The sequence below is a fragment of the Triticum aestivum genome, chromosome 7B (assembly GCF_018294505.1).
Source record: "Triticum aestivum cultivar Chinese Spring chromosome 7B, IWGSC CS RefSeq v2.1, whole genome shotgun sequence".
NCBI lineage: Eukaryota > Viridiplantae > Streptophyta > Magnoliopsida > Poales > Poaceae > Triticum > Triticum aestivum.
Window position 1 is genome coordinate 299506741 of NC_057813.1, and position 17760 is coordinate 299524500.

Sequence of the window (17760 nt, forward strand, 5' to 3'; positions counted from 1 at the left end):
TGAAGTCTTGAGTCTTGTATTTTCACGGTCCATCAGTCCGGCCAAAGTATGTAGTCCGGCTGTCCGGATACCCCCTAATCCAGGACTCCCTCACTAGGCATGTCTAGTGGGTTGGGCACTCCCCCGGTAGGTATCAGGAAGAAGAAGGCAATAGATGAATCTCGCGAGGAGACTGAACTAAGCTCAAACATGAATTAGCAGCCAAGTGTTTGATTAGTGGTAGGGAAAATGCACATGATCAGTGGGCCTGAGTTTTGGCCGATGATGATCATCTACTAAGGATAGTGTCTTGGAAAATTTGCAGCTAAAATGAAGGAGCCTAGGTGTCACTTGCTTTGCAAAGTACTCCCTCTGTCCCAAAATTCTTGTCTTAGATTAGACTAGATACGGATGTATCTAATACTAAAACGTGACTTGATACATCCGTATTTAGACAAATCTAAGACAAGAATTTTGGGACGGAGGGAGTACCACACTGGACAGAAATATGAATGTTGAAGCTAGACTCAAATGAATGAATCGATTGACCTGAAATTTGGAGGAGGAGGATAATTTGGGCATATGAAGGCACTTTAAAAATTTCATACCATTTGGATAAATAAAAATGGTACTTCCGTCAAAGTGCTATCCACTGAACAGAAAATTGGGAAAAATGTTGAGGGAAATTGGCTAGAATAGATGAGCTAAAATTTGGTGGATAGAGGTTCTATGGGCAGGGTCATGTCCTCGTAAATTTCCAGCAATTATAAATTAACATAAAATATAGTTGCTTCACAAACTGAAAATATTACCAGAAACAAAGATTGGATGGTGAGCTCACATGGATTGTTAGATGGGGCTCAAATTTTATGGAGAGCTATGATTTGGGAATATAGAAGATGTTGCAAAAATTCAGCTCATTAGGATATGCCTAGCTAGTACTTCCTTCACAATGGTTCTAGTTGAACAGAAACTTTTGAAATTTGCCGTGGAAGATTTAACAGGAAAATGGAGCTGAATATTTTCATGTGGCAATGATTCGGATAGTAAAGAATACCCAATTTTTTGGGGAATTTTGGGAATGACGGAAATATAGGCTACTTCACAACCTAGGGCAAAAATTGACACATAGACATGCCACATAGGCAAAACTGATGAGGTGGCGCCTAGTCGTAGCAATGCACCACAATTTACAAGGCTATGACCATCTATATTGGTCGTGATCAGCTAGAAATAGGGCAGCGGACCAGTGTTGTTTGCTTTACAACCATTTCGTGTAAGAAAATTACGACCTTTTTCTAACCAAAATGGTCGTTATGGTTTAGGGTTTGGAGCCCTCCGAACAACTTTTGACCAATTGGTCTCAAATGGTCGTAGATTTAAGACTAATTCTTCTAGGGTCACTGACAGAAGGTCACAAGTTGACATATTTCTTGTAGTGATGGTAAGCTTGTGTGACCTGCACACTCAAGACACATTGAGAAACTAAACGTTCATACCTGTCAGCGTCTTCAGCAGCCATGTATTGCATCTCTTGTTCAGAATCATTTCCACCTGCTCTTCACTCGCAATAAGAGCCAGATTCTCCTCATCGTAATCACTAGCAGACTCATATCCACCATCCTCAGGAACAATTATCACACGCTGAGATGGGAATTTGTTCGCATAGTGACCACGACTAGTGCAACGGCGACATATAACATCATGTGTTGGCCCTGTTGATGCCATAGATGAAGAAGAGCTCTGCGCGGGACTGAAAGGTGTACTCTTGGTTGATGGTGGTGGTGCCTGTTTGCCTTTATCACGGTTAGAGGTGACAGATGAAGTAAGTGGTGGTGCAGCTGGGCGAGTGGAAATAGATGTTGTACGCGGTGTCCATGATGAAGGTCGACCTGCAGAAAAATTAGTTCACGCCAATGCATGTCTATCCTACACTTCACGTTTAGCTTTGCAAGCAAGATGGAATAAATGAGTGGTATTGTTATATTCCTTATACTCTAAGATGGTCTAAATCTCACTATTTAACCCACCCATGAAACATGCAAGCATAGCTTCATTATCCTCAACAATACCACATCTAGTCATGCCAGTTTGTAATTCCTCATAATATTCTTCTACAGAATTTTTCCTTGTCTTAAATGTTGCAATTTCTAAAGTAATTCCCGTTGATAATATGGTGGAACCCAATGAGTACGCGTAGCACTTTTCAAGGCATCCCAATTAGTTGGGATATTATCCTGATATAATCTACAATGTTCAGACCACCAAACCCATGCAAAACTAGTGAATGCACAAACAGCAGTAGCAACACGTCTATCCTCAAGATATCGTAAGCATGTAAAACATTATTCAGTTTCTAGCTCCCAAGTAAGATAAACATCAGGAATGTATCTGCCCGCAAATGGTGAAATATTCAATTTTAGTTTAGGAAGATGGTCTTGATCTCGTACCTGAGGGGGTGATGCAACCCTACCATTGTGATTATTTGCATGTGGACGACCTGGTGCTTGTGCTCGTGGTTGCACATAGTTCTGATTTCCATCAACCTCTTCCTCATAATCACTCGTGTAATCGTTATCCTCCTCGGTAGCAGCAGCATCCATAGAAGCATCAATAGTAGGTGCACCGGCACCGGAAGTTTGGCCGGGCTCAAGGGGAACGCGCATTGCTCATCGCACTTGATTTGGAAGGCAACGATGTTGTTGTTGTTGGTGTTGTTGGTGTTGTTGGTGTTGTTGTTGTTGCCGAGGTGCAACAGGTGCAGCCGATTGAGCTTGTGGAAGACGAGCCAGTAGTTCATTAAACTTGTCATCTAGCTTTGTTTCAAACGTCTTCTCAATGCCATCTATCTTCTCCATGGCCCCTTCAAATCAGTTCAGCACATCTTGCACCTGTCCACTCATCATTTGCTGAAATTTATCATGTAACACTTTGTTCTTCATGTTCTCCCAGTCAGTCTCATCGGCTTGTGATCTTTTCATGGTTAGCAGCAATAATAACACTCAAGAATATGATCCTACATATTAATATTTTTCCATGGTGGTGGTGGTGTGTCACAAATCCGTCAAGCAAATTGTAACATCCCAAATTTTCAGATTTGGTATGTTAATAGGATCGTTATTTTTCATCTTGATTTCTACACATATTTGAATTTTCTGAATATTTAAATCGTTATTGCAACTTAAGGCAAATTATTGGAGTGCAGATAACATGACTTCTCCCCTGTTATAAATGTTCATAGTGCTAATAATATTGTTTGGATTTCACAGTATTTATTTTGGGAATTTTAGAAACTCAAAATTATTCTATAGTTGCTATTATAATGCTCTTTATAGCCTCCTATTGCATAAAATAATTTTCCAAAATTTCAATTGTGTTGTAAAAATGTTTACTGTTTTATATAGTAGTAATAAAGTTTTCATGTGTATTCATGCACTTTTTTAGGCTTTAATTTCATATTTTATTTAACTATATTTTACTTCCTGTAGCAAAAGTTGTTCAAAAGAAATCTGGCACTATGGAGCCCAACTCCTTTTTTCACGTTGGTGCGCGCTACGCAGCATCAGCAAGCTAGCAGGCCGGAGGCCCATTTCCGCTCAGCGAGCACGCCACACCCTGCAAGACTCTCCTTCTTCTGTTTTTTCCTCCTCGATTGCACTGACGTCGGGACGTGCCGGGTCGTCTTCATCCTGGAGACGAACTCCTGCACGCGCACGAGTTCTTCACTTTCTCGATCCAAATCCTCATCCAATCGACCAATCTCTTACCCCTAGTACATCCATGACCCCATATAAATGCTCGCTTGCTCCTATTCGTCCGATTTTTCACCAACTTGAGATCTCCCATGCCCGTTTTGCCTCATTTCGATCTCGCCGAAGTTCAGCCGTTGCAGAAGGTCTCGTCGGTCGATTTCGTCGCCACAGAAGGTTCCCAGCACCTCCCTTACCCTCTGTCGTCTTTGCCTTAACCTCCTATGTCCCCCTAACCATCTATATCGCATAGAGGCGCATCCATAAGAGTGCAAGGACCTCGACCAGAAGCCCTCGCCGCCATTGCTGCTCCAGCGGGTCACTATCGTCACAGGAGCAAGCTCCAATCGTCTCGGAGAACACCTAATTCATCTCCGTCGCGCTCTACACCCTTCTGTAATCTCTCCATCACCGGATACCCTCTGTACCCGTCGGCCGCATCACCGCCGAGTCGCCCGTGGCCATCGTCCTCAAGTCCGGCACTATCCATCCTGTTGTTCCGGTGAGCATCTCCATACGTTCGATCTCTTTTCGACAACTGAGATTAGGTTGCCCATTTTTTTATTACCGAAATGTTTTGCTTTAAGTTGTGTCCATGTGGCACCCGCATGGCAGCAGCTGCAACACAATTTTGGCAGATTTTAGAATAGTTTTTGTTTGGCTATAACTTGAGGTCCGTAAATCCAAAATCATCAATTCTTTTTCCTACGAACTCATATTGAGAATCTGGTAGAACTAAAATTCCACACTTTGCACTATTTAAATTTGGATTCGTTCAAATTTAAAATTTACATTTTGGAGGCCATATCTTTTAAACTATTGATCCAATTTAATTGATTCCTTTTGCATTGTGATCTTATTAGCTTGTAGCTTATATTTACCTACTGTTATGTTTATGTTATTGGAGTTTTATTTTAATTATTTGTTGTTGAATGTGAGTACGGTTTATTTATCGATGCCTTCGTTGAATGTATAGATTGTTTGGACTGCGAAGGGAACCAAAATTAAGTGTTAGAGTACTTCAGCACCTTTCAAGGCAAGTTGCACTATTGATTATAGTGAATTCTATATTTCTGCTATGCATGTGTAGTTGTTGTGTGATGATATATGTTTGGTTGATCGTTATATTCTGTGTTGTCATATTCATGGACTGTTTGTAGTATGTGATGGTGTGATTAGCTTGCTATGGTAGAGCGGGTATGAGTCGAGTGATTCATGAAAGTGGTGAGCGTTTATAGTTTTAGGCTCGAGAATTTTTACGTGGTGAATGCGTCACTGGCAGAGCACTCTATTGTCCCTAGAGAACGCGCCACTAACAGAGCACACTTGAGGCGAGGTGTAGTTTTCGGAACTTAAATCGGGTGAATGCATCCTTGGATGAGTGCTCTATGGTTCCTAGAGAATGAGTCATTGACAGAGCGCACTTGAGAGACTACTGAAGTTCTTGTCATGTTAACTTAGGATCTTTGGTATTATCATGGGCGAATAAATTAGAGGGGTTGTAATTCCAGTTAGTGGAGGTAGGTGAAGACATTCTTCTACAAACCAACTTGAGTGTTCTGTTTGTCATACCTTGCTTGTGGATGTAGGTTTGCTATATCATTGTGTGTGATTTGTCAGTACATTCAATGTATTGACCCTTGTGGCTGCAACTTATCATGTTACAGGATTTTCAGATGATCAATGAGATACAGTAGGATCGCGAGTCTTCACTCAGCTTTTCGCCAGTGGGCATTAATGGGACTCATCTTTTACTTATGCTACATTTCTGCTATTATTACTAAATAAGGCTAGTTATGTGCTACACAATTTTTAACACTACAAATTCTGGATCATACGTCGAAGTAACTGATGGACTTGTTGTTTTGATATTCATATGTATTGTGTGTGCTAGCGAATTGATCCAGGGACTAGCACAGTAAGCACAGAGACATCAAATCTTATCTGGTTCAGGTTGTTACAGATGGTATCAGAGCAGTGTGGTGACTGTAGGTCATTACCCTAGAAAATGGAATAGGAAAAGCCATAGGACTGAAAACTTACTTTACAGCCTTGTTGTACTTGATAGTTCATACCTTGTACTCATATCTTTTCTTTTCAAGTATAGATGACCCCTGTAGTTATAGTAGTCTCATTTGAAGAGTTTTAGTTGGCAGACCACCACTACTAAGTTGAGTCAGGTAAACGATTGGCGGTAGTCTAACGAGATCATATCTCTTGTGGATATGACCTTACCCATAGGTTTTGCTTGTGTGGTGCAACTTGTGTGATTTGTTTGATTTGGGGTTTGTTGCTAGCATATGGGTAGTGTTTTTCCCTTAGTTCTTACATGTTGCAACCCAGTGATGAGTTCAAGTTTAACCACATGCCCAGTATCCGACAAGAAGCAATCACAATCTTGCTGAAGAAAGAACCCTGGAGGAAGCTATAATTCATTAGTAGATGTTTTATAGTAGTTGACGCAAACCTGAGAGTTGATAGGAACAATAGATGTTTTGTCTGGCATGCAGAACCAATGGAATTATCAGAACCCAGTTCGTGAACAAGAGAAATTTTTGCAATGCTTGTGAGGATGCCTGAGTGTTAGAATGTGAGATTTTCTAAACCATATACAAGGTAATGATTTGGGTGCGAAATGGATTGATCACCATGCCGACTTACTGTTATTATTCACTCTTTCTATGTGGGATGGTTAATCTAGAGTGACTTACCTGTAGTAGAGGGGCGAGATTGTTAATCCTGAACCTTAGAATGGAATTAAGTTTACCCTTGTAAAAGGGCACCCGTTGCCCATAGTAGGTCATACGGTGAGGATGAACCAAGAACCGTTTTCTACAGGAACCACATACAAGTATTCTTGTTGGCCACCATCAGAGAACCGATTTTGTTTAGGAATGGTGCATGACCTGTCAATCATAGAGGTTCAATAATTGGTAGGCCACACTTTTGATAAAGGATTCAAAATCTAAAACGAGTGTGGTACTCATACTTGAAGGATCTCATCGAAGGAGTAAGATTTCCGAAGACCCATGACTCTGATTCTAATGGTGGTAGCACGCGAGCCTCTCGAATGATCAATGCAAAATTCAAGTAGAATCCCAAACCTAACCTTTTCTTTCTAACCTCTTTGAATCTCGAGGGTGAGATTCATCTTAAGGGTGGTAGATTTGTAACATCCCAAATTTTCAGATTTGGTATGTTAATAGGATCATTATTTTTCATCATAATTTATATGCATATTTGAATTTTCTGAATATTTAAATCGTTGTTGCAACTTGAGGCAAATTATTGGGATGGAGATAGCATGACTTCGCCCTTGTTATAAATGCTCGTAGTGCTAATAATATTGTTTGTATTTCACAGTACTTTGGGAATTTTAGAAACTCAAAATTATTTTGTAGTTGCTATTATAATACTCTTTATGGCACCTATTGCATAAGATAATGTTCCAAAATTTCGTTTGTGTTGTAAAAATGTTCACTATTTTATATAGTAGTAATAATGTTTTCATGTGTATTCTAGTACTTTTTTTAGGCTTTAATTTTCTATTTTATTTAGTTATATTTTACTTCCTATAGCAAAAGTTGTTTAAAATAAATCTGGCACTATGGAACCCAACTCCTTTTTCCTCGCCCACGTGCATTACTCAATAGCAGCAGCTAGCAGGCCAGAGGCCCATTTCTGCTCAGCGAGCAGCCCACACCCCGCTGGCATCTCCTTCTTCTGCCTTTTTCCTCCTCGCTTGCACTGACGCCAGGTCTTGTCGGGTCATCTTCCTCCAGGAGACGAACTCCTGCATGCGCATGAGTTCTTCACTTTCCCGATCCAAATCCTCATCCAATCGACCAATCTGTTGCCCCTAGTACACACATGACCCCATATAAATACCCACTTGCTCCTATTTGTCCGATTTTTCGCCAAGTTGAGATCTCCTTGCCTGTTTTGCCTCATTTCGATCTCGCCGAAGTTCAGCCACCGCGGGAGCTCTCGTCGGTCGATTTTGTCGCCGTAGAAGGTTCCCAGCGCCTTCCTTACCCTCTATTATATCTGGCCATGGGCCGGGCCAGACCGGGCTTGGGTCGGGCCTGAAAAAGCCCACGGCAGAAAACTGAGGCCCGGGCCCTCCCAGACCCTACCATCGCGCCTACGTTTCAAGCCCAAGCCCGGCCCATCTGGTAAAAAGCCCTCAAAAGCCCTTAGGGCTTAGGGCCGTGGGACGAGCCTCTTTCTTAAAATGTCAATATGTCAAGCCCAAGCCCGTCCAGGCCCTGCTGGTGGGCTCAAAACTTAGGCCCAAGCCCGGCCCATGAGCAAGCCCATCAGGCCTAGGCCCTGGATTTTAGGGTCGGGCCTGGATGGGCCGACAGGGCCGGGCCTAAGATGGCCAGGACTACCCTCTATCATCTTCGCCTTAACCTCCTGTGTCTCCCTAACCATCTATATCACGTAGAGATGCATCCATATGAGGAGTGGCGAAGCTAGGATTGACTGACGCTCCAGTCGAGAAACTAAGGGCTAAAAACTACCCTAAAAATCTCCAATTTCAGGGCATAGGAAAGTCAACCTATGTTGCATAACTAATAGTACACCAAACATAATATTCAGTGACATCATTTGTTCCATGATGGGTCAACTAAAGCAAGATAAATCAAAAGACAAAATGTAGCATATATAGATGATACAAAAGATTAATACCAAATCAAAGGTTTTGTTGATCTGAGACTCCCATGACTACATCTTCAATAGCTAAAGAAGCTAAACCTTGAATGGTAATTTTTGAAATGCAAATTAGTGCATAATATAGCAAGCAAAAATAGTTAATAATAGCTACAAAATTTGAAAACTTACATCTAGGACGATGCAAAAGGCATTTACGATTGCGACAACCTTGAAATCGCTCAACGATCTTTGATTCTTCAATATTCACAAGTACATCTCGCTCAATGTAAAATTCTATGACTCATCCAATCATCACCCATTTTGTTCCTCAATCCAGTCTTGATAATGCCCATTGCTGAGAATGCCCTTTCCACTGTTGCGGTTGCAACAGGTAAAATCAATGCTAACTCAACAAGACGGTAAACCAAGGGAAAAGTTGTGTGCATATCAGTTGTAACCATATTTATGGCAAGATGACCAAGGTCATTGCAATTCATCAAATGTGGATCAGCTCTTGCTTCCTAAATGAATGAGTCTAGTTGGTTTCTAAGGACAAAAGCAACTTCATATGTAGAGAAGTCAGCAGCATACATATTAGCAAGATCTACTAGCTTGTCTTCATTATAGTTGGCAAATGAATTCTTGGGATCAAGACAAGCAATGCATCTCAACAATTGAGTAGACCTTTCGGCAAAGTGGTTGTTTAACTCTACAATAAGTTGATCATGCAACACATTGAATATTTCATTTCTGAAATGATGGTTGTAAGTTACCAATTGCCCACCCCAACTCCTTGAACGCCCATTAGCAGTTCTTGTATCTTCCATATTTGGCACTACAATGTTGTATTTGACACAAAAAGTCAGTTACCTCTTTAAAGATCTCACCCCAACCATTATGCCTTATCTTTTGAATATCATCCAATGTGGTTTTAATCAATCCCGCAGCACGTGCAATATTCTGATTTTTCAGTTGCAAGCATTGTGACAGATTGTTAGCCTTCCCAATAATGTGATCATAAGATGCAATATGAGAACAAATTCAAAGGACTCCATGTGCTTTATCAATCCCGCGGTTGTGGTTCTTTGTGCAACATTATCTGCATCATTATGTAGATTTTCTAATACCTTTAAAACTGGTTTCCACATCTCAACAAGATGGCACAAGGTTTTATGATGTGATCCCCACTGTGTATCATCGGGTCTTGCAAGGTTAGTTAATTGGTTTTTCCCTTTTCCCACAAGAAGTTCCCCAGCCTCTATTTGACACACTATTTCATCATGTTGCTCTTGGGCCAATTGATCATGTCGTTTACAAGAAGCATTAACAATGTTAACCACCATGCTTGTGTATTCAAAAAAATCCCTTACTGATGAACAACACTTGGCAACAGCAACAACCACTAATTGTAACTCATGGGCAAAACAACGTATATAATGAGCATAAGGATTTTCTTCCAAGATCAATCTTTGCGACCGACAGAATTCCCCTCTCATGTTTGAAGCCCCATCATAACTTTGTCCTCTCAAATTAGACATAGATAAACCAAGAATAGCAAACATACCATCCAAACCTACCTTCAGTGAATTTGATCTTATGTCGGGAACATGCTCAACTGACATGAATCTTTCAATCACCTCCCCTCATTTGTCGAGTTACCTACATAAGACAAAGAGGCATGATTAATTTATAAAAACTTCAAGACAATACACCTAAAAGTCTACAACAACACACACATACAATACGAGGAAAGGTACTAACCTCAAGCACATAGCCATTTGCTCCTTCATAGATGCATCTCTGGACTCATCAACAAGTAAAGCAAATTTCCTATTTCTAGTCTCCTCAATAATGACTTCGGTGGTCTCTTGTGCACAAGCCTTCCAAAAATCCAATTGTATCTCATGTGAAGTTAGTTGATGGTTCACTCCTGCATCCCCAAACAATTTTCCACCTTTGGGTCATTCTTTATGAACAAGTCCATCAACTCTTTAAAGTTAACCTTATTCATTGAGCTAGCAGACTCATCATGACCACGAAAAGCAAGAGGTTGTAGTATAAAAAAATTGACAATACCCAATATAATCAAGAGACGAGCTTTGTATTCTTATTCTTTCTTCTTAGAAGTTGGAACACCTATCAAACACATGTGGCAGATTTTGTCTTTGATTTTGTCTTTGATTTATTATGAGCACTATCATGCTTTCCAACATGCTGATTAAAAACTTTAGGTCCATCCTTCCAAGATTTAAATCCATTTTTCGTGAATGCCTCAATACCATAGTTTTCAGCTCTTGGTTGCTTAAACAGAAAACAATAAAAGCAAAACGCTGCTTTCTTTAATGTTATATTCCAACCAGCCGTGGTGATCATTAAACCAATAATCATGAAAGCTTCCGCCATTTATCCGTTCGTATGATCAGTTGGTTGACATGGACCCATACTAATGTACTCCCTTCTAGGAAGATCTCTAATGTCTGCGTCCAAATCCTCAATTGGTATTCTCTTATCAGGGTATGATTCAATATCATCGGGTTTAAGTTGAATCGTAACAATAGGGATATTACCAGTTATTCGAGTTGAAGGACCTGTTTCTGCAGTTTCCGTGGTTGGAACTTGGAAAAAAGAGTTCAATGTCTTGTTTTACTAGGGGCATTATCAGTTGTTTGAGTTGAAGGACCAGTTTCTACAGTTTTCATGGTTCAAACTTGGAAAAAAAGAGTTCAATGTCTTGTTTCTTTTACTCATCTTGCCTTTCTGTAACATTTATAAGGATCATAATTACTAACTACCTAAATAGGTTTCTACATCTAACAAACAATGGCATCAAGCAACAACAGTGGCATCTAGCAATAAAAATCATCATCAGACAGTTTAACAGTGGCATCTAGAATACAAAACAGGGGCATCAAGCCTCAAGGCATTAAGCAATACCTCTGTGCTGCGGTTCGGCTCCTGGCAAATAACCACCTCACCGGACGCCAAACAGAAAGGATCGAGCACCTCGCGGGACGCCAAGCCTCGCCTGAGTCGCCACCTCCGCGCCTCACCAAACAGAGCAGCAACCCGCCGCTACGCAACCTGACGACGGGATAAAGCAGCAGCCCGCAGTGGTGCAACTCGAAGGGAAGGGGCGGGCAACAGACTGGAACAAGGTGGCCGGCAGGTGGCGGCGGCAGGCGGCGCTGGAGCCAGGGACGGCTGTTTCTGGTGGCCTAGGGTTCGTCCAAATCGGGGAAAGCAGAGGCAGCTGGTTGGTTCACCCGTGCTTCTGTTTGTGCAGGCAGGAAGCACGCAACAAGGCGTCGGGCAGCTGGGATAGCTGGCCTGGGCTTCCTAGGCTTGGAAGTGGGATGTGCCCCAGGCCAAACAATTTTTGAAAAATACTAGTGGTTGGGACGCGCCCCAGGCGCGTCTCTTGAGGCGAGACTGTGCGCACTAATCATGCTGCCGTATTTATTATCGTCTCATATGACTACTATGCATATAGCTTTGTACAAAAATGGATCATGTTTTTCTCAGTCATATGGCAATCGACCTATGCTTCACAAATCAAATGCTTTGAAACTTGAGGATACGAATTTCGAAGGGAAGTTTTGACGCATTTACAAATGGAGTATCCGTTGAACCACAATTTACATAGTAGTGACTAAGTAATTGTTGAACTACAATTTACATAGTACTCATAGTTATTTAATTAAGCTTACCATAGTGTCCACTCAGCACCCAACTTGAATGACCATGAAAACACAATACTACTCCCTCCGTCCATCTATATAGGGCCTAATGCGTTTTTCAAGACCGCCTTTGACTATTGATAGAACTAATAATTCATGAGATGTACAACATGAAAATTATATCATTGAAAGCTCCTTTCTCGTACGAATTTGACGATATGCTTTATGTAACTTGCATGTCATATATTATTGCTCTAACATTTGGTCAAAGTTACCCTCAAAAACACATTAGGCCCTATATAGATGGAAGGAGGGAGTAACCATATTTGAATCCCAGCACTCAAAAAGACAATGCCATCTTATGTAAGGCAAATAAATTAAGTTCTAATACTTTTGTATTGGCAATAGAAAAGGCAAAGTAACACACCGAATTACATATTAAAGATGGAAAGAGAGAATGTGTATCTCACTGATCCAAATGAAACATGCTAGTGCTACAATATCATACGCACAAAAAATGGGAAAGCAGCAGAATAGGTCAGTGCATTCAAACTATATGCATCAATTCTATTACACGCGACCCCGTCTATCAGAATACCAAGTCACATCACCAGGCAAATGTGTATTATTGCTTCTAGTCAGTAAGACAACAAGACCAACAACTTTGAGTTTGTAAAGAGGAAAAGTAATACTATATGTTAGATAGCTAGACATCTTGCCAAATCATCAACACGCTGCTGAGGGCAAATGATTACTAAATTCAGAGCTACAAAAAAAATTTGCGTCAACAAGACTTTTGCTTAAAGAGAGATGTTCTAAATTGCATCAGAACTTGAAGGCACATCAGTACTAATTAGTTCAACAACAAATATCAAGCAGCAGATGACATATTAGATATATAATTTATCTATTCATCAACTACTTAGCAATTAGCGTGATCCTAGAGTAGACGAGCAACATTGTTATAGAGTAGGACATTTTATATTTAAGCCTGGGTCTACAAAATACTTATGGAGGATGGTCACAATGTGTCAACTGAAGTCATAGTAGGATACGGCCAGTCAGTATGTTAAAAACAACAGTGGCATAGACTAAAGCATTGATAATCAAGACATCTCCATGTGCTCAAAGAATTGAGATCTAGAGGGAGAATTCCGTTAGAGACAGTGGGGAACAAGGACAGGAAGATTGCCTATGACGCACGAAACTCCCGATAGGCAAGCTGCCGTGATGGCATTCTACAGGAGTGTTCCAAACTCCTATAAAATAGAAAAACAGAGTGCTTTAGTAGATGAACCATTCAATTTGAGTTCAAAATTGTTACACAGACTCGTGCAAGTTCCCTACTCTAGTGAACATGTAAAATCTAAAAGCCAAACTCTTTGATTGAGAACGTACATGTGCCTCCAGTATTAGTAGTATCAGTGAACGGTGATATTATATACAGAACCAAGAGTGCCTGCTAAAACAAGGGCAAATATACACTATAAAAGGTCTTCCTTGCATGAGTTACTAACACTACACCATGACAACAGTGCTGTCAGACATGAAGTCATGTCTTCTTTTGTATAATCACCCAATAGTTCTATTGCAATGTCTGGGATTCAAACTCTCTGGGTACATAGAAGAGTAGTAATAAAGGCAACAATAAATAGTGATACAATAATTTGCTTTCTTTTGACCTTCAATGTTTACTAAAATTATGGTACTTTTTCACTGTCAATAGAAGCAAGTAATTCAGCTAATACTAAATCTAACTTAAAGGACTAACTGTAATTAATTGGCTAGACTGCTCATTGTAATAATTTTTTGCAGCCTTCGACCACAAATCGAGCTTTCTTAATGGTCGCTCTCACTTTAGTTCGACTGGCAAGTCCTTCATGGCTGCTCTCACCTTTTTAGCTGGTGGCCACCAGCTAGATGCACATAGCACAATGAAAAAAGGTAACCAGAGGGGATATCTCAATGATGAACTGAACATGCTATAACCCTGAAACCACAAATAACTCACCATCAGATAACCTAATTCTTAAGCTTCCTATAAAGGGGAAAACTTACTATGTCAGTCCCATACATATAGTCACAACATGTATGCAGCAAATGTACAGATAGGAAAAGGTAGAAGGAAATACAGAGAACACAATGGAACAAAAGAAAGCCATTTTTTCACCTAAAAGTTATTGTCAAATGCAGCAAGAACATGTGTGCATTTTCTTGAAATGTACATATATGAAAAAGGCAAAAAGAATATATATTACACATTGCAGTGACACACAGTCAGTGATCCTCTCGGCTATTGCATGAGTGGAGAAGGCAGCAAACACGACATAGAAGTGACTTAAAAGGCTATCACCATATTAACATGTAGATCAAAAGTATTGAATAGATTGCAATATGTTGGGTGGATGGGACGAGCTACACTTACTATCATCTCGAACTGGCCAATAATGCTGAGTGGGCATCAACACCCTTGAAAAGAAATCGCAGTATTTTGGTTTAATCACAAGCTATGATATACTTCTCACTAACTGGCCATGTTGATCCTTCAATGTAGATCTTGTACCTATCACCCAACACAACAAATTCAGTACCAACGACAGAACAAACAAGTCCCTACCTAACTTTTAATGGAAGAAAACAAACCTATGGGTGCATAGACTGGCCAAATATGATTTCTTGTATCCTGCCTTGCTCTCTTTGATCCAATCCTAAATGAGAAGGCAAAAGTAAACACTATAATCAGCCATAGGCATCATCAAAATTATTTTCTTTGGGAAAAGGCTATGTTACAGATTGGAAGGATTAGAAGAATTCTAAAAGCAACAAGATTTGACAAGATATAATAGAATTTTCTACTTGTGAAAATAAATGGAATGTTAACACTCCCTTCAAGTATAACAGAGTGCAGTGCAACGTAAACACAAACAAGTACCTGTTTGTAGATCCGTGTATTTCATTCTTGTTTACTGGAAACATCACACTTGATAAGCTCTTGCCTTATAGTTGCGATCTCTGGATTCCCTTTCCAGTAAGCATAAGGTTCTCTATCTATCCATCTCACCCTCTTATTTCCAGCATTCAAATCCTTCTGCTGCGCATCCCACAGCTTTACATTGATCTAGGCCCTGTAAGTATAATCAACAATGGGTAAACAAAGAACACAATAGCCATCTAACTAAAAATGATTAGCACTTCATTTAATGCACAAGTACTTCCCGATTCCATCATCCTACAATCTTAAGAAGTTGATCCCCACTACTAACAATTCTCTTAACATGCACATTATCCACATCACCATCATGCCGCATCAGCTTTCATGGTCCTGCATCAGCATCATTGCCATATAAGCTATCACGGTCCTGCATTCTGTTTTCCTGCCGTGAATGTGATACTGTGATTTAATTTCTCCTCCATACGCATCCCTTCATCTTCATCTTCTGTAACTGAGCTGTACATGGGTCATACTCATAAATAAATATCAATCCGCTGTAAAATGGATGAACGGTGGAGTCCCATCTCCCTCCAATACATGCTCAAGCGTTCACCCAACGGAGATCTTGCCCTCCATGGATATCTTAGCTGTGCGACCACCACCGCACCACCTACCATACAAGGAGGAGGAGCCTGACATAGACTCTCCATCTCTGCAGTCCTTGAGCGAGACAGGCAAGGACGTGCCGCGATCCCCGGCCGTAACTCCTCGTTATCTAATAACTGGACGGCGTTTGAGCGTCAACTCGCTGGCACCAGAACCAGCCACGCTATGCCCTGAAGATGAACGCCAGGTATATACTACGCCACAGATGAAAACACCCATCTTCCCTCCAATTAAAATCATGCAGGCTCCATAGAAGATGAGGTGGCAGCTACAAGAACGTTGCCCCACTCCATGTTAGACGACCCAGCCGCAACGCCTTCCCCTAGGTCCGGCAGTGCTGCCTTTGGGCTTCTTCAACAGTCCGTCCTTTGGTTTCAGAGAAGATCAGAAGTGGGATTTCAGGCCAACGGGCAGACGGGTGCCTGTGGTGTGGAGTGGACTATGGAGGACGTCACGATGCCACCAAGTTCTAGGGGCGCATCCACACATCATGTGAGCAAGATCATGAAGCCGTCGTAGTTGTCGATTTGGTCGATGGCGGGGGACGTGCCGCGGGTGTCATGGACGCCGATAGCCAACTATCCCTGAATCCACCAGATCAATTGAATCGTCACTGTCAGTCATTCGTCACTCGCCCAGTACTGCAGACGTCGCCAATCGTCGGGTCACTGCATGTCTGGTCGCCGTTGCCGATTGCGTTTGCGTCCAATGTTGTGACTTCTGCTGTTCTGCCCACTGGTGTCCGTAAACGTGCGCTACCAGTCTGATCATCGTCACAACAGGCATCCTCCCGAATACGTACAAGAAGCTTTGATATGTCTGCTTTGCCTATCAGATAGACATCTTCGCTCTGCAAAGTAGTTCAGTTCAGTTCACTCTCAGAAAATGGGAAATCATCTACAGATGCACAAATAGTTTCGCTTGACAAGCCAACTGGGCATCCTCTCCCGAAGTATTCGGTAAATTATTACTCCTGTTATCTATACTCACACAAACATTTTATTCAGTATATTTCTTATGTGATAAGTGAACTCACAAGGGCACATGTAGTTTTATCAGTGTGCTTCTTTCTTATGAGATCTGAACTCAAGAATTCAGTGAGCATGAACAGCTACTATTTTCTTCAACGATTTGCTAATTAAGATACCCCTCCTTGCTATGATTCATTTCATTTTTATCTTGCACAAGTAAACTGATCTTACCTGGTATTTCTTACCAGGGTAATTACTTTGATCTTTCAGGACTTTATATTTTCTGGAACTTGCTTTGGTTGCGACACCACCCATGCATTGCATTGAAGTTGACTAAACTACAGATGGCTGTTTTGTTCAAAGCATTATCTTCCTTTTTCAGTGCAAGAAGCAATAGGGAGAAGCTATACAATACAAATTTAGTCCCGAACTTTCCGCCAGCAGAACAGATTATAGAGGTTACCTTGGCAGGCAATAGATGGATGTGATGTTGAGCACCTTGGATGGTGGGCATCCTCCTTCAGGAGATGGAATTGGAGCGGCTTCTCCTCTCCATGAAACATGCACAAAAGCTGATGGCACCCATCACATAGGGAGATGAAGAAAACCAGACGGTCTCGGTTTCCACGGGCAAAGATGCTTCACGAACCTTGCAGCAGAGAAGAGAGGGCGCTTCACGAACCGAGCACCAACTCCAAATCAAAAATACAGAGAGGGAAGTGATGGAGAGGGCACCTTGTCCGTGACGTCGGCACTTGGGTTAGCGCTGCAGAGAGCACCCTCGTCACGCGGCTTAAACCTAAATCGGGGCGCTCATGCCGCCGTGGCCGTGGATCCCGATCTGCTTCTCGATCTGGGCGGAAGGGGAGGCAAGGAGGTCGCCTGGTGGTCGAGAGGAGAGAAGGGGTGGGGCGCAGGCTGTGAGGGAAGTCGCTGGTGGCGGCGGCGGTGACGGCTGTGGGGGTGGCGGCGGCAAACGAGGGAGAGGAGAAGAATTTAGGGAACGGGGTGCGGGGTGAGGACGAGAGAGATGGGTCGGTCCTCGCGGGGTCCAGTGTCTACGTGGCCATCGCGAGAGGGCGCTCCTTACGCGACTGTTAATGGGTTGTATAGGCCAAGAAAAAAAT

General features: G+C 41.7%; 1 protein-coding gene and 1 long non-coding RNA gene across 9 annotated transcripts; one reads left to right on the top strand and one right to left on the bottom strand.

The window, feature by feature from the left end:
* Window positions 1–3641: 3641 nt before the first annotated feature.
* On the top strand, window positions 3642–5597 carry LOC123162772 (uncharacterized). Its single transcript, XM_044580539.1, has 4 exons — window positions 3642–3905; window positions 3982–4230; window positions 4705–4764; window positions 5396–5597. The coding sequence occupies exons 1-4, from the start codon at window positions 3760–3762 to the stop codon at window positions 5406–5408; spliced, it is 468 nt and encodes a 155-aa protein (XP_044436474.1). The 5' UTR covers window positions 3642–3759; the 3' UTR covers window positions 5409–5597.
* On the bottom strand, window positions 4812–17728 carry LOC123162774 (uncharacterized). 8 transcript variants are annotated; one of them, XR_006481467.1, is made up of 10 exons: window positions 17369–17728; window positions 17097–17282; window positions 14997–16512; window positions 14708–14772; window positions 14490–14627; window positions 13959–14054; window positions 11322–13323; window positions 10149–10317; window positions 8577–10046; window positions 4812–8489 (listed from the first exon to the last, which is right to left on the bottom strand). It is a non-coding gene; the product is annotated as an uncharacterized lncRNA (long non-coding RNA). The 8 variants fall into 8 exon arrangements; XR_006481468.1 differs by having other exon boundaries at window positions 4812–8760; window positions 9965–10046; window positions 17369–17724; XR_006481466.1 differs by having other exon boundaries at window positions 4812–9222; window positions 9965–10046; window positions 17369–17724.
* Between the last annotated feature and the right edge of the window lie 32 nt (window positions 17729–17760).